The sequence below is a fragment of the Phacochoerus africanus genome, chromosome 2 (assembly GCF_016906955.1).
Source record: "Phacochoerus africanus isolate WHEZ1 chromosome 2, ROS_Pafr_v1, whole genome shotgun sequence".
NCBI classification, from domain to species: domain Eukaryota; kingdom Metazoa; phylum Chordata; class Mammalia; order Artiodactyla; family Suidae; genus Phacochoerus; species Phacochoerus africanus.
The window spans coordinates 272,126,772-272,151,257 of NC_062545.1; the positions used below are offsets into that span (position 1 = coordinate 272,126,772).

The following is a 24,486-nucleotide window of genomic DNA, read 5'->3' on the forward strand; positions in this document are numbered from 1 at the left end:
GGCAGCACCTCGTTGTTTAGCTGAGCTCTGGAGCCTTGAGTTGTAACCATCGGTCACGGGAGGCCAAGGCCTTGGCAGCAAAATGGCAAGCGGGATGAGTTCCCATCATGGCGCAGCAGAAATGAATCCAACTAGGAACCATGAGGTTGCAGGTTCGATCCCTGGCCTCACTCACTGGGTTAAGGATCCGGTGTTGCCGTGAGCTGTGGTGTAGGTTGCAGACACGGCTTGGATCCCGTGTGGCTGGGGCTGTGGTGTAGGCCGGCAGCTGCAGCTCCAATTAGTCCCCAAGCCTGGGAACCTCCATATGCGTAGGTGCAGCCCTAAAAAGCCAAAAAAGAAAAAAGAAAGAAAGAAAAAAAAGGAAAAAGAAAAGGCAAGCAGGAAATGATTGGGGACTGTGGCTGCTCTGCAGACAAAACAGACAAATGCCACTTGGGTAAAGTCTCTACAAATGGGGAGAAAGTGTCAAGACGGAACAGGGAACACCACCTCTGTCAGCACCCCGAGACTGGTCTGCTGTTCCCCAAGCACAAAAGTCCAAGGTCCCACTTCGTAGGTCTCCTTCAACTCCCTCACCGCACCCATCAGGGCCAACCAGGCCTTCAGCTTCCTCCAACTAGTGGGTGGAGGTCTCCCGAGAACACAAACACGAGGCGCTGAACACGGTGAGAAGGGAGTCACGGGGGGAGGATGCTGAGCAGGTGTTTCTCTGCACTGAGTTTGGGAAACACCCAGGCAGCAGAGCGGAAAGGAGGAAGGGCGTGGCCAGAGCGGCCCTCCGAAGTCCTGGAGGCCTTCCCAGAGCAGGTTCATGCACCGAATAAATACCACTGGCTTGAAGCAAGCCTTCTGGAAGGAGCCCACAGGTCGCCTCAGAGCTGCTGCTGTGGGACAGCAAAGAAAATTGACAGCACCCAAAGCCTGATGCTTGACCTGAGTCAAAAGCCGTTGGGACAGACCACCAAAGGGCTGCCCCGGGGTCGCAGTGGAAGACCAGACGGCGGCCAAGCTGTCCCCACCACACCCAGCATTCCTGATGGGCCGCAGCCTGGGTGTCATGCAGGGGCCCCTGCTGTGCCCAGGCGCGCTGGGTGGGTGAAGAGCATGGCGCTAACTAGAGTCCCCTGAGAACTGAGGCACAGTGACAAGGAGGAAAGGGTGGGGTTTCCTCCTCAGGCCCACACGTCGGTCTGCCTCCCAAGGGAGGAAGGAGATATTATGGTGCTACCGCCAGCTACTGACATTATCTTACTCCGGAAGATGGCACCTCGACGGAGGGGGTGTTTCAGCGCAGATGCCCGGCTGTGAGACCCTATCCCTCCCCACCCCCCGCTAGGGAGAGACTGTTTCTTGCAGTGGTCCTGGTCTGAGTCTGGGTCATGTCACAGGCCCTGGCGCATGCCAACTTGGGTCCCATCACCAGCCACCCGACCCCCACCCACCTAGCCAATCTTCAGGCTCTTTGCAGGACAGTTCAAGGGGCAGGGGTAAGAGAGTTTGAGTCCTAGGAACCCAACCCATTCTTCTGCCCAGTCTCCTTCCAGCCTCAGAAACAGTGGACCCCTAAATGTCTATCGAATTGGGAGCTGTCCACGGGGCGGGTCCCAGCCTGAGGCCAACCACACGACCCACTTGCAAGACCACGGCGTGTCATCCACTCACGGTGGAAGGCTGGCTGGACCCCGGCCCTCACTGGATGACGCCGTCAGGCTGCCCGTTCTGGGCCACCTGTCCAGGGTCAGAGGCAGTGGCAGGGGTGGGCATGTTGCTTTGCAGGTAGCGGCGGAAATCTTTGATCATGGGCCGGAGGACCTGGATGAGGACGCTCAGGGCCGCCTGGGTGCCCTCCATGGCCTGAGCCTGGCGCTCCTGGGCGCAGGCCTGGACCTCCTGGGAGCGGCGGATCATCTGCAGCAGGTCGTTCTGCTGCTCCAGGTGCTGGGCGATCTCCTTCACGTGCAGGTTGGTGACCCGCTGCTCCTGGATCAGCTTGGCGGAGTTGAGGGCTATGCGGCTCTTGAGCGCCTGTGGCTTGACCGAGGCGTCAGCGTGCGGGGCCATCACCTCCACGGGGGCCTCGGGCGGCAGGGGCGGGGGCGCCTCAGCCGTGCAGTACTCCACCACTCCCTCCTCCAGCGTGTGGTAGGTGGTCTCTGCCGGGACTGTGGGGAAGAGCAAAGGCAGTGGCAGGTCACTTTCTAGAAAGAGTGAGGCTGGCCACGTGGGAGGGGCAGGAGGCCGTCATGCCCTGCTCTGGGGAATTCAGGCCTCCCTTGGCTTTATAGCCCTTTATGTATAAGTCTAGAATCTAAGGGGTTTAAAAAAATTTTTTTGGGGGGGGTCTTTTTATAGGGAGGCATATGAAAGTTTGCAGGCTGAGGGTCAAATCAGAGCTGCCAGCCTACACCACAGCCACAGCAACGCCAAATCCAAGCCACATCTGCAATCTCTGCAGAGACTTGCAGCAACGAGGGATCCTTGACCCACTGAGTGAGGCCAGGGATCAAACCCACATCCTCATGGATACTAGTCAAGTTCTTAACCCACTGAGCTACAATGGGAACTCCGTAGAATCTTAATCCACTTAATAACCAAAGGACCAGTCCCAGATCTGGCAAAAGCAGACCTACTAATGCTAGGACTTGCAAAAAACAAACAAAAAAAAACCAAACACGTAGAGGACCTACTATGTGCCAGGCATTGTGCTAACCCTTTGCACTCATTAGCTCCATGAATCCCCATAATGACACCAAGAGGAAGGTAGTGTCACCTGCATTCTCAAAGAGAGGAGTTAGACAGAAATATGGAGGGACTCGCCTAAGGTCACACAGCTCATTCAGCAGGTCCAGGCAGCAAAGCCAGGTCTCCCCAGTACCAGAGGCCAATGTGCCCATAATCACCCACCGGGCTGCTTCTGGCTAATGAAGGAAAGGTCACATGCTCCCCGAAGTGCCAGCACACGGCAGGCATCCTGGGTGGGACCCTCGATGGTAGCGGTTTGCAGCCACACTGGTCTCACCACCTTCGGTGCTTTCTTGACTTCCATGTCTCTTACGGCCAAGGCGAAAGGAAGCAGGAGTGGGAAGCCAGCAGCTAAAGCACCCAAGAAAGGTCTCCTGGTTCCTTAATCACCTTGGCCAATGGAATACCTAAAGAGCCTTCCGTTCCACAACAGCAACTGATCTAGACCAGTGCGCGCTCCCCTTTTCCACCTCAACGTCCTTGAGAAATACGACACTGGGGGCAGATGGCACACATACAGCCAGTTCCCTCAAGCCCCACTGAGAATCACTGACCAATGCAGTTCCCAGCCCATCACAAAGAGCAGTAAACAGTCACCCATGCAAACTGAACAAAAAAGTCCAACCAACAAATTTCATTGTGCATTGTAGGCTTGAAGGCATTTTAGCTGGGCTGTTTGGGCCTTCAAGCCTGTAGGAAGGAGTTCCCATCGTGGCTCAGTGGGTTAACGAATCCGACTAGGAACCATGAGGTTGTGGGTTCGGTCCCTGCCCTTGCTCAGTGGGTGAAGGATCCGGCGTTGCCGTGAGCTGTGGTGTAGGTTGCAGATGCGGCTCAGATCCCGTGTTGCTGTGGCTCTGGCATAGGCCAGCGGCTACAGCTCCAATTCAACCCCTAGCCTGGGAACCTCCATATGCCATGGGAACGGCCCAAGAAATGGCAAAGAGACAAAAAAAAAGCCTGTAGGAAAAGGTGAGTCTTCTCCACCCCCTTTTTAATGCCAACATCTACTGTGTGCTTCCACCCCCACCAAGAAGCCCCCTTTCTCTTCTGAGCTCTTAGGGCCTCCCAACTGACAGTGCCATTATCGACATATGTGTCTTATCTGACCTACTAGAATATAACTGGCCCATCTCTTAGACACCTTGGTAATCCCAGCGCCGAGCACAGGGTCTGGCACAGAATCGCGCTAAGGTTTGAGGCGTGAACAGAGGAGCAGAATAACACCAGGAACCATGAGGCTCCTCAGCAGTGCCCGACGGATGCTCACCACCCTGGAAACTGGAATGTCTTTGTCCAGAATCGATGTCCATCCACCTATTGGTTCAACAAATAGGTCCTGCCTGCCCACAGTGTGCCAGGCCCTGTGATAAGTCCTGTGAGGATATAAACAGGGTCTCTGTCTTCAAGGACCACATAGTTCAGTCATGGACACGAATGGTGGCCACACCGTGGAGAGCAAGCCAGCCTGTCAGAAGTCCAGACTGCGTGCTGAGGAAGTCCCAGAAAAAACAAGATCGTTTCTGCTTGCGGAGCTCTTAGAAGGCCTCATGGTCTTCCAAGGCTCCCATCTGACCTTTGACCCTTGGCAGCCAACCTTCCCTGGGCTGCCCCAGCTCTTGCTGGCCCTTCCCATTTAGGCTCGCCAGACTGGGCGGGAGAGGTCACTCACTCTGTGTCAGGGTGACTGTGGCTGCGGCTGCAGTGGCTGTGGGTCCAAGGGCCACGGGGTGGATCTCTGTGGTACTGGGCAGGCTGATGATGGTGGCCTCGCCCAGGAGGTTGCAGATGCGTTGTTGCATGGGGGTGAGCAGTACGGGGGCTACAGCTGGGCCACCACCGCCACTGCCACCACCTGTCCCAGGCCCACCGGCTCCGTCGTCCTCAGTGGGCCCTGGGGCCTCACCACCCTCCACAGCCGCCCGGACCTGGGCAACCTTGCGACGGACCTCGGTCTTGAGATCAGACCACTTTTTCTTGACCTCGGGCAGCTCCCTGCGGCAGGTGGCCACGGCATTGACCCTTCTCAGGATGCCATGCCATGCTGCGCTCTTGGCAGCCAGAGGGACCCCGGCGTTGAAGTGGTTCACCAGCAGGTGCTTCTTCAATTCCAACTCCTCCACGATGATCTCCACCTCTCGCTCAGAGAAGTTCATCTTCCTCTTCTTGGCTGGGACAGCCATGGCCTCTCCCCACCCCGCTTTTTAAAGAAATTATAATCCCCTACCCGCCCTAATTCCCCTTCTCTTCTCCCTTAGCCTCGCTCCTCACCCACCCCCTCCTACAGAGGATAGGCTGGGCTTGTCCAAGGCCAAGCACCAGGCCTTTGGTAACCCCCCTCGTTACGCAAACTGCGTAGGGCCCAGCTCCGACTCGCTCAGCCGCTGCCAGCCAGCTGCGTAATGGCTTCCTGAATCTGCCTCTTCCGCCGGGATGTGCGGAGATCCGCCCACTTCCCCTCTTCCCGCCTCCCAGAGCTTCTCCAGGGGACCCACCCTCCCGGTTGGCCGAGGCTCACAGATTACGTCGCTCACTGGTTCTTTCCATCTGTCATTCAACCAAGGGCCCGCCTGTTTACTGAAATTGGGCTGATGATTGGTCTAAAGGCGTGTCTGTCGCTACAGAGCGCTCCACCTAATCTAGCCTTAATTCATTTCCATTGGAAAATAGTCATGTCGTTCAATCATCAGTTTTACGAGTTTTGCGCCGTTAAATTCAGCTCTTTTATTTGCGGTTTAGGGAGTTAGATTACCAAAACTCGGCCTCCTGAGGATCTCTAGTGCTTGCGGCCTTGAGGTGTTGGCCAATTAATTTTTAATTCCATCCAGGTGCGCAAATTCTGCCTTGCAAGCGCATCTCACAGTTGCTCCTCACGTAAATCCTACTTCCCACCGGATATTACAATCTCTACGAATAGGACAGCTCCTCCAATCTTTACGATTCCTTCATCTAAACCACGTTTCTCAATGGAAATATGACACGGGACCTTCTGCCTGCCAATCACAAGACTTGTGCCTATCACAGCGTGACTTCCTCTCTCGGCCGGACCCAGCCAATCCCCACCTCCCTCAGTTTGAATCGGCCCCTGGCTGAGCGGAGATCGCCCCGCCCTCTCCATTGATCTGGGTAAGTCCAGGGCCGCGTAGGCAGTTCTTGGGGAGGCTCCGCCTCTCTAGGTGGCCGTCCGGGTCTATGACTGGCGGGCGTCGTGCCTGGGGGCGTGACCATCCAGGCGGCGAGAGGCGGGGCCGGGCTCCCGGAAGCCGCCCATCCGGCCAGTTTGCCGGCATCCCTGAGCCCGCGCTCAGTGTCTGGGGACACCCGCGTATCTTTCGTGCTCTCCCCGCCGGCCCGTTGCCCCTGCCTCGCGCCCGATGGTGAGCAGTGTGTTGTGCCGCTGCGTGGCTTCCCCGCCGCCGGACGCCGCCGCCGCCGCCTCTTCGTCCGCCTCGTCGCCGGCGTCTGTAGACCCGTGCGGCGGCGCCGTCTGCGGGGGCCCGGACCACCAGCTGCGCCTGTGGAGCCTCTTCCAGACTCTCGACGTCAACCGCGACGGCGGCTTGTGTGTCAACGACTTAGCAGTGGGGCTTCGGCGCCTGGGACTGCACCGCACCGAGGGCGAGCTCCAGGTAGGCAATGAGCTCTGTCCGCGTGGGCGGGGAGGGGACTCCCTTCGTTCCCCAGCACCTTCGGGAGGTCCAGGTGACAGGTCTGGTCTGCACCATCGCCTTCTTGGGCAATCCCTTGGAGCTTGGAGGTCTTGGTGGATGACCTCTCGGGTGGGCTGGGACCCCCTGGGTGACAGATGGCACCCCATTTTCTGGTGGGAGTGGAGCTCCTTCTTGACCTCTGTGGGCTCTTGGGCCAGGAGGAAAGGCTCTTCCTGGGTACAGGTGGGCACTCTCTGGACATTCTGATGGTAGAAAGGCCCCTTTCTGGTCGGGCTTTCCCCAAAGTAGAAGGTCAAATCTCAAAAGTCTGCCTTATGTCACCTTCTGACCTCAAGAGTAAGCTTTGATGCTCCCCTCTACCCTTCATTAATGGTTTCATCCATCCTCCTCCAGGGACACCCCTCACTCGCCTCTCCCGCTCCCTTCCATGCCGCCCGTGGGCCCTGATCTGGTTCCTCTCAGAAGCATGTGGAAGTTAGAAAAAAATAGAAACTGGGGTTTCTGATGAATCTGGGGGTGTTGAGAACTGATGATTCTCAGGAGTTAGAGCCATCCCCGTGGACACGCTGATTCAGAAGATGGAATTGTGATCTCTTACAGGGTTGCAGATTAGAATGAAAGAATTTAGGGGGAAATCCTTCCTAAAAGTGAAAATGTGACCCACCCAGGAGGGGGTATTGTTACTCTTGTCCTCCAATAGGCTCCCAGCCAAGGAGGAAGGGCAGACAGAGAAGTGCTGTCCTTTCAGTATTAAAAACCTCAAGCAGAGGCTGTTTCTCTCCCTTCTGTCTCTCATGGTATGTTTCTCCGTCTGACTTTGTAGCTGTGGCTGTCCTTTTCCACATGGTTCTTTTATTATGGCTTAGCCCGATTTATAAACCTGGAGGAAAACTAATGAGCCCTTTACCTAGTAACCTGTTTCTCTTCGAAGTTTGTTCCTTTGGTCTGTTTATACACAGCGCAATTAGAGAATCTCTCAGAGCTAAGAGTGGGGAAACATCTGGTCCAATCCCTGTGAATTCAACCAGTTTTATGGACTGGGTAGGTTAACGTGAAGTGTTTTAAACTCATGTCCAAAATATCTTGGCTCAACATCCAAGATGTATAACCTACTTAGGATCAGCCTAGGAGACCAAGGGTAACCCTGTGCAAGAGAGAATCACTGGGTTAAGTCCGGGAGGTGGAGAGACAAGTTTAAAAAAAACAGAAAAAAATCTTCGAACACAAGTTTTATGCAGAATGTTGTTGTGAGCTGGATATTTTCCAATCCATAACTGATGAGTAAGTCACTTGGAAAGACAGGATGGCTAAACTCAGAGGGCCTGTGCCTTTTGGGCTCAGGGAGGTGTGTGCCTGTGCCTGGGTGACCCTTACTGCTTTCATGAATGTGGGCACCTGGTGTTTGCCACCTTGCCACCGGGCACATCTGTGCATCTGGCTTCAGGAGTGTATACACCATGCTTTGTGCCTCATCTGGAATTCCAGTGTTCCCTCGATCCATGACACGTTTGGTTTTCTGTTTTGTTTTGTTGGTTTTTTAGGGCCTCGCCCGCGGCATGTGGAGATTCCCAAGTTAGGGGTAGCATCAGAACTGTAGCTTCCAGCCTATACCATAGCCACCGCAACGCTGAATCCTTAACCCACTGAGCGAGGCCAGGGATCGAACCCGCAACCTCATGGTTACGAGTCGGATTCATTTCTGCTGCGCCACAATGGGAACTCCCTTCATGGCACATTTGATACTGGTCCAAATCCAGTTTTTTGGGTTTTTGTTTTTGGCAGTAAGTGTCTAAGGGCAAATAGGGAGAAGTGATGGTTTTCCTTTCCAAGGTTGAAAGGAAACCTTTTGGATTAACCAAAGGGAGCCTAGCCCCTTGCGGGGGCCACATTGGCTCTAAAATCTTTAACTCTGTGGCTAAGTTCTATCATCTGAAAAAATTCCTGTTTATTCTTTTGGCGTGTGGCTTTAATATGGACTCTGACTATTTCTACAACTCCTTCAGCTTGTGAATGTGAAATTATACAGCTTTGAGAGATTGGGGAGAATCCATTTGATTCGTTTACTCCCTGCGAAGGAGCCCAAGAGCTAGTCCTGCAACGAATGCTTTAAGTATTAGAGAAAGACAGAGTTCCCGATGTGGCCCAACAGGATCGGTGCAAGTTCGACACCCCCCCCCCCCTCCCCCGACAACAATGGGTTAAGGATCCTTGATGCAGCTGTGGCTTAGGTCACAGCTGGGCCTCAGATCTGATCCCTGGCCCAGCAACTCCATATGCCCTGGGGCAGCCAAAAAAGAAAAAAAAAAAAAAAGAAGTATTAGAGAAAGAACCTGCCTTTTTGTAAATAGCTGGGCGACAGGAAGACAGCCTGGCTTGTGAACCCTCCATACCACTTCCTGCTGCAAATAGTATCAGTATTAGCTAATGCAGAAAAAGTAATGTAATTTTGCAGAACCAGCAAAGTCAAAGAGAATTTGGGGCCCTCAGTTCAAAATGGGTTTATCTGCCATGGGAATAGGCATTGAAAAACACAACCTCAACCTTTGGCAGCCGCTTCGTGTGACCACCCCCCATCCCCACCCGCCCCCCCAGGACTGGTCTGAGATGCTGGGGTTTGTGAGTGCTTATCAGTGGGTGATGGGTAAACCCAGGCCTCGTGACTACACAAAGTCTAGCTTACTACCATTGGGTCAAGCTTTCTTGAGACATGAACCGGCAGTTTTTGGCATCTGCTTTGGTTTTAGAAGAAATTGGGACCATCAGGGAAGCTTTATTTAAAATGGCAGTGGGGAGAGAAACTGATGGCAGGCAGCCAGGGGACTTTTCTTTACCGTAAAAGACATGTGAGCCAGAAGCCTGTTCTGGGACAAAAGAAGGGAAGAGATTATTAAAGACAGAGAAAGACATGACAAAAACAGTAACAACCTTGGGAAGTGACCCTCGCTAGAGCTAATTATAGCACTGCCTATTTTAGGCATTTTCATGTGGGTAAATAAAAATCTCTGCCTGCAAACAAATTTAAAACATAGGTTGGAACTGGAGCAGCCACTTAGAGAAAGAACACAAGCTGCGTTACCTGTCAACAGTTCTTCCTTTAGCTGAGGCTTGTTGAGCTCTCCTAAGGGGCCGGGGTGTGATGCTGGTGGGGATTCTGAAAGATGAGATGCTTGAGTTTGCTGATTCAGACACTTGCACCATCCGGTCTGAGCATCACAAACTGGGCTTTCGGGAGAGTTCCCGTTTAGAACCACATCTATTCCCGAAATAGGTATCCCGATTATCCAGAGATTAGCCTGTCAAAAAGGAGAGTCGGTCCCGCCCTAATAATCTCCTTGAGGGGAGCAGTAGGTCCAGGAGCCGGCCTCTGTGACTTGAAATAATTGAGTGGAAGTCATTGATATCACATTGGTATTGCTTAATCGGACAGCCCTGTTGAACTCGATACCTTTTCAGTGTTTGGCCATTCGTGGGGCAGGTGTTTACCGAAATAGCTGGACTTAGATACGAGGGTCTACAGAAGAAAGAGCCTTTCCCATGGACGAGGGGTAAACATAATTTGGTGTATAATAGAGTGACCCATCAGAAAAAGGAAAATGGCTATTGGCAGGTGGGATTGAGTTCATCTATGAAACTGATTGTAGTATATGGTTGTACAATTGATTCCTGGCTTCAAAGGATTATCATCAAGTCAACTAGAAGATATTTTTATTCATTTATTTTTTTTTTGTCTTTTTGCCTTTTCTAGGGCCGCACCTGCGGCATATGGAGGTTCCCAGGCTAGGGGTCCAATCGGAGCTGTAGCCACCGGCCTACACCAGAGCCACAGCAACGCGGGATCCGAGCTGCGTCTGCGACCTACACCACAGCTCACGGCAACGCCGGATCCTTAACCCACTGAGTGAGGCCAGGGATCAAACCCGCAACCTCATGGTTCCTAGTCGGATGCGTTAACCACAGAGCCACAACGGGAACTCCCAAGGAGATATTTTTTGAAAGTAGTTGATATCTGGACAGATGGAGCCAGGTACCCTGATCCTAAGACCAAGTAATAAGTGAGCATATTCCAGGAGTTCCCATCATAGCTTCGTGGTTAACGAACCCGACTAGGAACCATGAGGTTTTGAGTTTGATCCCTGGCCTCACTCAGTGGGTTAAGGATCCGGCATTGCCGTGAGCTGTGGTGTAGGTCGCAGACGCGGCTCGGATCCTACATTGCTGTGGCTGTGGCATGGGACAGCAGCTACAGCTCTGATTAGACCCCCTAGCCTGGGAACCGCCATATGCTGTAGGTGTGGCCCTAGGAAAGACTAAAAAAAAAAAAAAGTAAGACTATTTCAGAGTGGGCCCGATGTGGAGCTTCAGTTGGATGAATTCCTCTGATGTTCAAAGAGCCATCAATTGTTCCAGCCTCACAGAAACCACAGGGGAATGAGAGAAACAAATATTTTGCTGGTATTCATTTTCTAGTCCAGCTGAGTACACAGCCGCAGGATGAATTCAGTGGACACAGCTGCACTCAGAGAGGAGCAGTCTCATTAAACTAAACCTCAGCTGACTTTTTATGTATTTTTTGTTAAAGTATAGTGGATCCACATGGTGTGCCAATTTCTGCTATACAGCAAAGTGGCCCAGCAGCCTTTTTATTTTTAACCACTTCTCTTTTTTTGGCTGCACCTAGGGCATGTGGGGTTTCCCGGGCCAAGGGTGGAACCCGGGCCGCTGCAGTGACAACACTGGATCCTTAACCCACTGCGCCACGTGAGACCTCCCATTTCTTCTTTTACCTAATGTGAATTTGGCAGAACCAAAGAATTTAGTCTGGGATGGGTCCATAGTGCATTCCTTGGTGGACCTGGTCCGGGTGCTGGTGGGTTCTTTCTTAGGGCAGCCCGAAGTCTGCCTGCTTGCATCTGCCCTTCACTTGCCTCAAGGGTAGCTTCAGGAACAGCACGGAAAAGTGACACCATTGTCCTCTCTGAAAACAGCTGTCATCCTATCATCTCTGCTGCTGCTGCTGCTCAAAGCAGTAGGTTTTACTGTGCATTTGTCACACAGTACACTGTCCACCCTTTCAAGGTCCCTCCTCTGAGAACTCCTCGGAGGTCCCTTCGTGGCTCAGCGGTTAATGAACCCGACTAGGATCCATGAGGATGCGGGTTCGATCCCTGGTCTCGCTCAGTGGGTTAAGGATCTGGCGTGGCTGTGAGCTGTGGTGTAGGTCGCAGACACAGCCGGGATCCCGCGTTGCTGTGGCTGTGGTGTAGGCCGGCAGCTACAGCTCTGATTGGATCCCTAGCCTGGGAACTTCCATATGCCGCAGGTTTGGCCCTAAAACGACAAAAATAAAATAAAATAAAATAAAATAAAAAATAAAAACCCAATACAGAAGTCCCCGCTGGCTATGGCACAGCGGGATCGGTGGTATCTCTGCAGCACCTGGAGGCAAGTGTCATCCCTGGCCCGGCTTAAAGGATCTGAGCTAAATGAGATGGTACTGCCATAGCTGCAGCAGTATAGGTTGCATCTGTGGCTCAGATCTGATCCCTGGCCTGGGAACCGCATGCTGCAGGGCAGCCGAAAAAAACAAATCAAAACAAAACCCAGTACCGACTTTGCGATATAAACCTGTGTTCAAGTATTTATTTTTGCCTTTGTCACTTGTAAGCTGTTTGACCTTGAACACATTACGGAACCTCTCCAAGTCTCCTTATCAGTCTCCTTATCCCGGATCGAATTAGAGTAAGTACATAAAGAGCCTGGGACAGGGTCTGACCCATAGGTGTTCAAAGTGACTCCCCCCTCCCGCAACTGAGTCGTTGAAAATAAGCTGCCCAGAGCTGGTTGTAATGAGCTACATTTTTTTCTTGGGTCGCTCAGGTGAAAAGTAGATGAGAAGGAAGCAGAACACCTGGGGGCAGTGGGTAATGAAGGGTGGGTAGCACCCAGGGTGAGCCCAGCGGTTCTATCAGCTGCCAGGGCTGTGGAAAGCCTGGGTCCTAGAGCCTTTGGGAAGATGAAAACAAAACCAAAAGAATTCGTGGAGTTCCCGTTGTGGCACAGGAGGTTCAGAACCTGACGTAGTGTCTGTGAGATTCAGGTTTGATCCCTGGTCTCGCTCAGGGGGTTAAGGATCCCGTGTTGCTGCAAGCTGCAGCTCCAGTTTGACCCCTAGCCCGGGAACTGCCATCTGCTGCAGGTGCGACTATAAAGAGGGGAAAAAAAAAAAAAGAATTCCTGGTGGCAGGAGATTTCTGAAAAGTTATTGAAGTGGTGGTGTCACTTGACAGCATAACCACGTCTTGGGCCCAGATGTTTCCCCGGGATGGCAGTGAGCCCCTGTGAGCACAGCTCTTGGCAGGGACTTCATGAGCCAGGGACCATCTCTTCTCAAATACAGAGTTCACTCGGAAGTTGTAGAAACAGCAGCTTCCAGTAGAACCTTATTAAATGAAGCCTTTGGAGATCATTGCGCTAAGCTCGTTGTGTGGACGTGGGACCAAGGCTCAGATCAGAGGTCAGGCTGGCCAAAGGCAAAGGCGGTGGTGGAACCCAGGATTTGGACTCCGCTCAATTTAGCTCAACATACGCCGCCTCCTTCCTTCCTGCCAGGGCTGGAGGTGTTAACTAGCCCTTAACCCTTTGCAACCTTTATGTTCACAGTTTGGGTGGACGCGTCTGTGCAAGACACCAGCCCAGGGTTTTAAGAGCCCCAGTGGTGCTCAGGAAATGTGCCTGGAATGACAGGGGCACTTTTCCTAACCCTGGGCTGTCAAAGACCCAACACTAGGCCTCAAAACACAAGTTGTTGTCTTAAAGATGCACCTTCCTTTAAAGTAAATGAATAACAAAGGTAGGACCCGAGGAGCTTTTTATCTGCCTTAAACTCTTGCCCAGGAAGCTCGGAAAGGACATGAGTCATGGCTGATTTTCCCCCCGGTCCAGGGGCACCTGGAGGCTGTGGCTGCCCCTGTTCCTGCTGCAGCTTTGTCAAGCTTCCTACATTCCATCCACCCCTGTGGCTTCGTGGCCTCATTCCTCCAGCCCTCCCTCCTCCTCGACTGGAATCTGGTGTAATGCTTCTTACTCAACACAAGGAAAACCACCCCCATGGTGTGAGAAAACTCGCAAAAAAAAAAAAAAAATTGGGGGGGGGGGCGGAGTACAGAAAGTAGTTCTGATCACTGAGAGTAAGCACCCGTGTTAAATCCTTGTCTTTGGTCTGACACAGTTAAAGCATCCTGTTGGTTACAACCAGCCGCTAGAGCGGCCACCTTCACCAGTTTCTTGGCTGCTTCACCATCCCACTTGCTTTTGGTTGATAGCCTTGGACTGAGTTCGACCCCCTTAGATGTTAGAACTGGAAGGGTTTTCGAGGTTTGTCCAGTCCAGAGAGGGTTAAAGGGCTTACCCAGGGCTCCCTGGAAGCTCTCTCGGGAGAGGTGGCATCCCCGTGTGCCTTAGCGATGTATTTAAGGACATGGCTGACTTTCTTCCTTTTGGGTGTATTTTTTGCTAGAGTCTCTTCCTTAACCTGTAGAAGCAGTAGAAATAGGATCTGGGCAACAGAACAAAGGGTGGGGGAAAAATGTAATTGTAATGTATACATGTAAGGATAACTTGATCCCCTTGCTGTACAGTGGGAAAATAAAAAATTAAAAAAAGAAAGAAAGAAATAGGATCTGGAAGATAGTTCTGTTGGTAAAAAAATGCCTTTTCTGAATTGTTTCCAAGTGCTGGTTTGGTCAATAAAACCAGTCATTCTTAGACAGAATTCTCCCAGCTCCCCGTCGCACCCTGCACAGCTCTGATGTATATTTGCTGAAAGCAGCCTGTCCATCCGGTGGGTTTCACGCCTGTATCTGGGCTCCTCTCTCTTCTGAAGAGGACAGAGCAAGCAGCTGGTGGCAGCTCCATTCGCACTCCTTTAGACATCTCTGTCTTAGAGTGTGATCCTGAAATCAGCTTAAGAAACCACAAACATGTAGTTTTGCTTTATTTACCTGTCTGTGGCGGCATCCACAGCATTCGGTAGTTCCCAGGCCAGGGACTGAACCCACACTATGGCAGTGACCTGAGCCACAGCACTGACAGCGCCAGGCCCTTAACCCACTGAGCCACCAGGGAACTCCTTTTAGTGTTGCTTTTAATAATCTGCAGATTTGCCTTCTCAAGTGAGAGAAGAGAAGGAGGGAATAAGGAAGGCGTGGCTGCTGACAGAGGCGGAACACGGGCAGGGGGGTTTGGCTCTCATTGGTCAGTTTTGTGTTGGTTGAGAATTTTCTGATCCATTTCGGTGATTGGGTTTTTACACATCAGCCTCAATATCATATTCTCCCCCTTCCTCTTGCACTTGGCCTCTAACTAAACCTGAAAGGAGAAAGAGAGAAGAGCAGGAAAATAAGAGAAATTGTGCTGTGTTTCTGTTTTGTCTCCTGTTTCTACAGGTCTTTTAATTTACGTGCTACCTCTCAAAATCCTAGGCTTAATTTTATACACCCCTGCCTTTCTTTTAGAGAAAAGAAAAAGAGGTCTTTGTTAGTAGGCATTGGCCTTGAACTTGGGACCTTGGCGGAGACTGGCTTCTCACCAAGAAGAAATAAGCCGTCCAAGAGACTGATTTCTCTGCAGTGCACTTTTCTTTTCCACGAGCATAGGAATCCCCGTCAGAGAGCTTTTGCCAAAGCCAGATTTTCTGATTTTACTTCCTAAAATGGAAAGAGTTTACCTTTTTCATTATGCAGTTTTGTCATCTTCCGAACCTAATGAGGAAAGCGCCTGGCTCCCCTTCATCATCTAAGTGTGGGTTGAGTCCTGGGGAAGGAGGCTGCTCAATAGTCCTGCCTGGGAGTTCTCTCGTAGCTCAGTGGGTTAATCCTTATCCAGCATTGTCACTGCAGCAGCTTGGGTCACTGCTATGGCGAGGGTTCGATCCCTGGCTGGGAACTTCCAAATGCCAATGGCAAGGCCAAATAAAAACACCCTGCCTGACATCCTGAAACCCCTGCTGCCCTGGGACGGCACAGGACAGCACCCAGGGTCTAAGCAGTTATATTCGCCAGTTGACTCGTTTCAGGCCAGGATAGTCACTTGCCACAATGGTGCCTCTGAAATAGCAAATCGTCACTATCACTGTATAGAAGAGATCCTTCAGACTCTTTTGTTCCTGTGCCATCCTAAAAGAACTTGAAAAAACAAATTCTTGCACCTCACTAAGTAACATCTAACCATTTTGGTCATAAGTTTAGTAGCTGCCAAGGATATACTTTCTGGCACATGGAATATCTGCTTTGAAAGTTTTAGTTTGTTGGTTTCAGTTTCAGTTTTGGTCAAAACCTTAGAATTTTGCAGATTTGACTGATTCACTTTGTGAAAATTGCCCACCACATAACCTGCTTGGCCAAGGCAGTCCTCATTTTCAAGTCAGATCAGCTGGGCTTTCTGTCAAATAAAATCTGGCTGCCTTTTTCAATTAAAAAAAGTGCTGGGGAGTTCCCGTCGTGGCTCAGGGGTTAACAAATCCGACTAGGAACCATGAGGTTGTGGGTTCAATCCCTGACCTCGCTCCGTGGGTTAAGGATCCAGCGTTGCCGTGAGCTACGGTGTGGGTTGCAGACACAGCTCGGATCTCACGTTGCTGTGGTGTAAGCCAGCGGCTACAGCTCTGATTAGACCCCTAGCCTGGGAACCTCCATATGCTGTGGGAGCAGCACTGGAAATGGCAAAAAGACAAAAAAAAAAAAAAAAGTTGGGCGAGTTCCTATTGTGGGGCAGCAGAATCAAATCCGACTAGGCCCTAAAAAGAAAAAAAAAAAAAAAATGGTAAAGTATGCATTTGAATAGATTTTCACTGACCTCTGTCTTAGGTGCCGGACTCTTCTTTGCCAAGTTCTTCCTTCCTTCTGCTGACTTGGGTTTAATTTGTTCTTTTCTTGGTTTCTTGAGGTGGAAAACTGAGATCACTGACTTGAGACCTCTCTTTTCTGCTCTAGGCATCCCTTCTAAGTACTGCTTTGGCTGCCTCCCAAGTTTGGATGTGTTGTGTTTTCACACCATTCAAAATGCTTTCCAATTTCTCTTTTGATTTCTTCGTTGACACATGGATTATTTAGAATTGTGTTATTTCGTTTCTAAATGTTTAGTTTCCAGATGTCTTTCTGTCATTGATGTCTTTTCTCTTTTTTTTTTAAGGTTTTTGGGGGCTTTTTTTGGCTGATGGGATCTCAGTTCCCAGACTAGGGATTGAACCCAGGCTGCAGCGATAAGAGCACTAACTCCTAACCACTAAGGTCACCAGGGAAGCTCCCTCGTTCCTAATTTAATTCCACCATGGTCCAAAAAACACTTTGTAGACTCCTGAGTTCCCATCGTGGCGCAGAGGAAATGAATCTGACTAGGAACCATGAGGTTGCAGGTTTGAGCCCTGGCCTCGCTCAGTGGGTTAAGGATCTGGTGTTGTTGTGACCTGTGGTGTAGGTTACAGACGCGGCTCAGATCTTGCATTGCTGTGGCTGTGGGGTAGGCCGGCATCTACAGCTCTGATTCAACCCTCTAGCCTAGGAACCTCCATATTCTGCGGGTGTGGTCCTAAAAAGAAAAAGAAAAAAAAAAAACTTTGTACAAGTTGAATCCTTTCAGATTTCATGAGGCTTATTTTATGGGCCAGAATATGTTCTATGTGTATTTAAAAAGAAGTGCATTCTCTGGAGTTCCCGTCGTGGCTCCGTGGTTAATGAATCCGACTGGGAACCATGAGGTTGCGGGTTCGATCCCTGGCCTTGCTCAGTGGGTTAAGGATCTGGCGTTGCCGTGAGCTGTGGTGTAGGTCGCAGATGCGGCTCAGATCCCAGGTTGCTGTGGCTGGGGCGTAGGCTGGTGGCTACAGCTCCAACTGGACCCCTAGCCTGGGAACCTCCATATGCCACGGGAGCGGCCCTAGAAATGTCAAAAAAAAAAAATTAAAAAAAAAAAGAAGTGCGTTCTCGTCTTGTTGGTGGGGTGTTTTAAAGGCCAAGTAGGTCAAGGTGGTTGCCAACTACTATTGCTCAAGTCTTCTGTGTCCTCACTGATTTTCTACTTGTTCCACCATTTACTGAGAGAAGGCTGTTGAGATCTCTGATTGTAATTGTGGGTTTGTCTCCTTTAACTTGTGATTGCATTGGGTTTTGCTTCCTGTATTTTGCTTTTTGGATTTTTGGGGTTTTTTTGTTTTTTGTTTTGTTTTGTTTTTCTGTCTTTTAGGGCCACACCCGTGGCATGTGGAGGTTCCCAGGCTAGGGGGCTAACCGGAGCTGGAGCCACCCGCATACGCCACAGCCACAGCAATGCCAGATCCAAGCCGCGTCTGCAACCTACACCACAGCTCTTGGCAACGCCAGATCCTTAACCCACGGAGCAAGGCCAAGGATCGAACCTGCAACCTCATGGTTCCTAGTTGGATTCATTAACCACTGCGCCACGACGGGAACTCCGCTTCCTGTATTTTGAAGCTTTGTAATGTGGTGCAAAAACATTTAGGATTGCTATGTCTGTTCTTTTAGGTTTTAACTACTCTAAAGTGTGCTTCTTATAGGCAATTTATAGCTCAGTCCAGCTTTTTTAATGCAGCCTGACAATCTCTACCTTTGAATTGAGATATTTAAACCGTTTACGTCTACTGTTGCTATTGACATGGGTGTAAGTCTGCCATCACACTCTTTGTTTTCTATGTGTGCCCTCTGTTCTCTGTTCCCTTTCTCTTTCTGCCTTTTTTCTTTTCCTTTTGGCCATGCCCACAGCATGTAGAAGTTCCTGGGCCAGGGACTGAATCCACGCCACAGCAGCCACCCAGACTGCTGAAGTGACAATCCCACATCTTTAACCAGCTGCACCACAAGAGAACTCCTCTTTCTGCTTTGTTGGGGGTCAGTTGAATAGTATTTATTTATTTTTATTTATTTTTGTTGTTGAAGTATAGTTGATTTGCAATGTTGCATTCATTGAGTATTATTTATGATTCCCTTTTCTCTCTATTGTTAGCTTACTAACTGTAACCCTCTTACTTTCTCTCTCTCTCTCTCTTTTGTCTTTTTAGGGCCGCACTGGCATATGGAGGTTCCTAGGCTAGGGTTTGAATTGGAGCTGTAGCCACTGGCCTACAGCACAGCCACAGCAACTCGGGATCCAAGCCGAGTCTGCAACCTATACCATAGTTCACGGCAACGCCAGATCCTTAACCCACTGACTGGGGCCAGGGATCGAACCCGCATCCTCATGGATACTAGTCAGGTTCATTACCACTGAGCTATAACAGAACTCCCTCTCTCTCTTTTTTTAAACTGTAGCTTTAGGAATTATACTAAACATCTTTCACAGCCTACCTCAACTGATATTATTCCAGTTCATAAATACTTTAAGAGGGAGTTCCCCTTGTGGCTCAGCAGTAAGGAACCCAACTAGTATCCATGAGGATGTGGGTTCAATCCCTGGCCTTGCTCAGCGGGTTAAGGATCTGGCATTGCCATAATCTGAGGAGTAGGTCAAAGGTGCAGCTCAAATATGGTGTTGCCATGGCTGTGGCGTAGGCCCGCAGCTGCAGCTCCAATCCAACCACTGGCCTGGGAACTTCCATATGCCACAGGTGTGGCCATAAAAAATAATAATAATAATAATAAAATAAATAAATACGTAGTTTAAGAATCTTAAATATATGCTTTCATTTTTTTCCTCCCAGCTTTTTTGCTTTGGTTCTCATACATTTTTACTGCTACATATTTTATAAACCCACAATACATTGTTTTGTTTCATTTCTTTCTTTGTTTTTATGGCCACACCGACAGCATACGGAAGTTCCTGGGCCAGGGATTGAATCCCAGCCACGGCTGTGACCCATGCCATGGCTGCAGCAATGTCAGATCATTTAACCCACTGTATCAGGCCAGGGGTCAAACCTGAGCCTCAAACAGTGACCTGAGCTGCTACAGTCAGATTCTTAATCCACTGTGTCACAGCAGGAGCAGCTCCTACATTGTTTTATTTTTGTTTTAAACTGTCGCTTATCAGAAAGACGGGATTAAGATGGCAGAGTAGAAGGACTGGAGCTCACCTTCTCTCATAAAAGCAACAAAATTATAGCCAACTGCTGAACTACCTCCAAACAAACAGACTGCAAACTATCAAAAAAGATATCCTGCTCCAGAAGACAGAGAGGAGGCCACATCAAGACACTAGGAGGGGCGATTATGCCATATAAGCAACCCCTTACCCGCTGGGTAGGCAGCCCACAGAATGAAAAGTAACTGTATCACAGAGACTCACCTATGGGAGTGAGAGTTCCGAGCCCCACGTCAGGTCCTCATCCCCGGGGATCTGGCGTTGGAAGAAGGTGTCCCCGGGGCACCTGGCATTGAAGCCCAGTGGGGCTTGTGCACAGGAGCTCCACAGGACTGGGGGAAATGGATACCCCATTCTTGAAAGGCACACACAGGCTCTTAGGTGCACTGGGTCCCAGGGCAAAGCAGAGGCTCCATAGGGATTTGGATCAGACCTGACTGCAGTTTTTGGAGGATCTCCTGGGAAAACAGGGTGACTGTGGCTTGTCGTGGGGGAAGGACATTGGAGTCAAAGGTCTCGGGAAAAATCATCAGCGTGTATTCCTCTAGAGGTGGCCATTTTGAGGAAAGCTGGCCCCACCCATCAGTGCTGAGAAGCCCCAGGCCAAACAATAATCCAGGTGGGATCAGAGCCCCACCTGTCAGCAGGCTGCTAAAGAGCCCCCATACACACAGCCAGCTTCACATCTCACCCACACAAAGCCCCCACCCACCAGAGAAATAGGAATAAGCTCCACCTACCAGTGGGCAGGCACCAGTCCCTCCCATCAGGAAGCCTGCAGCAAGCCCCCTTACCAACTTCAGCCACAAGGACAGACACCATAAATAAGAGAGGCTACAACTCTATTGTCTGCAAAAAGGAGACCACACCAAAAATCTATATAAAATGAAAAGGCAGAGAATTATGACTCAGATAAGGGAGCAAGAAAAATCCCCAGGAAAAACAGCTAAGTGACCTGGAGAGTATCAGCCTCCATGAAAAAGACTTTAGACTAATGATAGTGAAGATGATTCAAGACATTGGAAATAAACTGGAGGCAATGATTGATTAACTACAAGAAACACTGAGCAAAGAAATACAACAGTTGAAGATTAAGCAAGCAGAAATGCAAAATACAATAACGGAAATAAAAAATTCATTAGAAGCAACCAATAGCAGAATTCAGGAGGCAGAAAAATGAATAAGCAAGGTGGAGGACAGACTAGTGGAAATCACTGATGCAAAACAGAAAAGAGAAAAAAGATTGAAAAGAAATGAAGACAGTCTAAGAGAACTCTGGGACACTGGAACAACGTTAAATGCACCAGCATCAGTATTATACAGGTGCCAGAAGGAGAAGAGAGAAAGGTCCAGAAAAAAATATTTGAAGAGATAATATCCAAAAACTTCCCTAACTTGGGAAAGGAACCACTCACTCAAATCCAGGAAGCACAACAAGTAACATATAAAGTAAACCCAAGGAGGAATACCCCAAGACACATATTAAATCAAACTGACCAAAATTAAAGACAAAGAAAAAATATTGAAAGCAGCTGGGGAAAAGAAACAAATAATATACAAGGGAACCCCAATAAGGTTATCAGCAGATTTTTCAGCTGAAACTCTGCAGGCCAGAAGGGAGTGGCATGATATACTTAAAGTGATGAAAAGAAAAAACCTCCAACCAAGATTATTCTACCCAGCAAGGCTCTCATTCAGATTTGAAGGAGAAATCAAAAGCTTTACAGACACGCAAAAGCTAAGAGAATTCAGCACCACTAAATCAGCTTTACAGCAAAGATGAAATAACTTCTCTAGGTGGAAAAGGCCACAACTAGAAACGAAAATATTACAAATAACAAGGTTCACCAGAAAAGGCATATATATAGTAAAGGTAGGAAATCATTTGCACACAAATATGCTACCAAAATCAGAAATCGTGAGAAGAGATGACAAATGCAGGACCCTGGAGATGCACTTGCAATTAAGAAGCAACAACTTTGTGTGTGTGTGTGTGTGTGTGTGTGTGTACACATATATATATATATATATGTTTATATGTGTATATATATATATATAGAGAGAGAGAGAGAGAAAGAGAGAGAGAGGCTCCTATATCAAAACTTCAGGGTTACTGCAAACCAAAAATCTACAATAGATACACACACAAATAAGAAAAAGCAATTCAAATACAAAACTAAAGATAGTCATCAAACCACAAGAGAAGAAGGGAAGAAAAAAGACTAACAAAAATCCAAAAAAAATCCAATAAAAAAATTAAATTAAAAAAAACCCAACAAATCCAAAACAGTTAATAAAATGGCAGTGAGAACATACGTAACAATAATTACCTTAAATGTAAATGGGCTAAATGCCCCAACCAAAAACATAGACTGGCTGAATGGATACAAAAACAAGACCCATCTATATGCCATCTTCAAGAGACCCACTTCACTTCTAGGGACACATACAAATTGAAAGTGAAAGGATGGGAGAAAATATTCCATGCAAACGGGAATCAAAAGAAAGCTGGAGTAGCAATATTCGTATCAAACAAAATAAACCTTAAAATAAAGAATTTTATAAGAGACAAAGAAGGACATTACCTAATGATCAAAGGATTGAACCAAGAAGAAGATATAACAATTGTAAATATCTATGCACCCAACATAGGATCACCTCAATATATAAGGCAACTGTTAATAACCTTAAAAGGAGAAATTGACAATAACACAATAAAGCCAAGGGCTTTTTAAATTATTATTATTACTCAAATGAATTTATCACAAAGCCAGGGGCTTTAACATCCCACTTACAGCAATGGACAAACCATCCAGACAGAAAACCAACAAGGAAACACAGGCCCTAAGTGATATATTAGATCAGATGGATTAATAGACATTTGTAGAACATTGCACCCAAAAGCAGCAGAATATATATTCTTCTCAAGTACACACAGAACATTCTCTAGGATTGATCATAGTCTGGGTCACAAATCAAGCCTTGGTAACTTTAAGAAAATTGAAATTGTATCATCTTTCTGACCACAACGCTATATGACTGGAAATCAACAACAAGAAAAAAACTGCAAAAAACACAAACACGTGGAGACTAAGCAACATGCTACTAAACAACCAGTGGATAACTGAAGAAATCAAAGAGGAAATTTAAAAATACCTAGAAGCAAATGCCAACAAAGACACAACAATCCAAAACCTATGGGATGCAGCAAAAGCAGTTCTATAAGGGAAGTTTATATCAATACAAGCCTACCTCAGGAAACAAGAAAAAGCTCAAATAAACAACCTAACTTTACACCTAAAGCAACTAAAGAGAGAAGAACAAACAAGACCTAAAGTTAGCAGAAGGAAATAAAACATAAAGATACAAGCAGAAATAAATGAAATAGAAACAAAGAAAACCACCGAAAAGATTGATGAAACTAAATGCTGGTTCTTTGAAAAGATCAACAAAATTGATAAACCCTTAGCCAGATTCATCAAGAAAAAGAGAGAGGACTCAAACCAATAAAATTAGAAATGAAAAAGGAGAAGTTACAATGGACATCACAAAATACAAAGGACATAAGAGACTACTACAAGCAACTATATGCCAATAAAATGGACAACCTAGAAAAAATGGGCAAATTCTTAGAAAAGTACAAACTTCCAAGACTAAACCAAAATGCAGTAGAAAAGATGAATGGACCAATCACAATAACTGAAATCGAAACTGTGATTTAAAAACTTCCAACAGGAGTTCTTGTCATGGCTCAGTGGTTAACGAATCCAACTAGGAACCATGAGGTTTCGGGTTTGTTCCCTGCCCTTGCTCAGTGGGTTAAGGATCTGGCATTGCCATGAGCTGTGGTGTAGATCCCAGATGCGGCTCGGATCTGGCGTTGCTGTGGCTCTGGTGTAGGCTGGTGACTACAGCTCCAATTAGACCCCTAGCCTGGGAATCTCCATGTGCCGCAGGAGTGGCCCTAGAAAAGACCAAATTAATTAATTAATTAATTTAAAAAACAAAAACCAAAAAACTTCCAACAAATAAAAGCCCAAGACCAGATGGCTTCACAGGCAGATTCTGTCAATCATTTTGAGAAGAGCAAAAACCTATCCTTCTGAAACTATTCCAAAAAATTACAGAGGAAGGAACACTCCCAAACTCATTCTATGAGGCCACCATCACCCTGACACCAAAACCAGACAAAGCACAAAAAAAGAAAATTACGGGCCAATATCATTGATGAACATAGATACAAAAATCCTCAACAAGATACTAGCAAGCCAAATCCAAGACATTAAAAGGATTGTACATCATGATCAAGTGGGATTTATCCCAGAGATGCAAGGATTCTTCAATATCTGCAAATCAGTGTGATACACCACATTAACAAACTGAAGGATAAAAACCACATAATCCTCTCAATAGATGCAGAAAAAGCTTTTGGCAAAATCCAGCACCCATTTCTGATAAAAACCCTCCAGAAAGTGAGCATAGAGGGAAGCTATCTCAACATAATAAAGGCCATGTATGGCAGACCCCCAGCTAACATCATTCTCAGTGGTGAAAAGGGAAAGAATTCCCACTGAGATCAGAAACAAGACAGGGATGTCCACTCTCACCTCTACTGTTCAACATAGTTTTGGAAGTCCTGGCCACAGCAATCAGAGAAGAAAAAGAAATAAAAGGAATTCAAATTGGAAAGGAAGAAGTAAAATTATCACTCTTTGCTGATGACAGGATACTAAGAAAATCCAAAAGATGCTACCAGAAAACTGTTAGATCTCATCAATGAATTTGGCAAAGTTGCCAAAATTAATACACAGAAATCGACTGCATTTCTATATACTAACAACGAAAGACAGAAAGAGAAATTAGGGAAACAATCCCATTTACCATCACATCAAAAAAAAAAAAAAAAGAAAGAAAGAAAAAAAAAGAAAACCCCCAAAACAAACCAAAAAACCCACTTAGGAATAAACCTACCTAAAGAGAC

General features: G+C 48.1%; 2 protein-coding genes across 2 annotated transcripts in view; one reads left to right on the forward strand and one right to left on the reverse strand.

Annotated features, from left to right (window-relative positions):
* Positions 1-329: 329 nt before the first annotated feature.
* NAIF1 (nuclear apoptosis inducing factor 1) lies at positions 330-5,158 on the reverse strand. Its single transcript, XM_047768526.1, has 2 exons — positions 4,418-5,158; positions 330-2,165 (listed from the first exon to the last, which is right to left on the reverse strand). The coding sequence occupies exons 1-2, from the start codon at positions 4,926-4,928 to the stop codon at positions 1,693-1,695; spliced, it is 984 nt and encodes a 327-aa protein (XP_047624482.1). The 5' UTR covers positions 4,929-5,158; the 3' UTR covers positions 330-1,692.
* SLC25A25 (solute carrier family 25 member 25) overlaps positions 4,992-24,486 on the forward strand; it is a 45,576-nt gene continuing 26,081 nt past the window's right edge. The window contains exon 1 of the mRNA XM_047768524.1: positions 4,992-6,374. Coding sequence (XP_047624480.1) covers positions 6,120-6,374 — 255 coding nt within the window. The 5' untranslated portion in view covers positions 4,992-6,119. The remainder of the gene's footprint in view (positions 6,375-24,486) is intronic.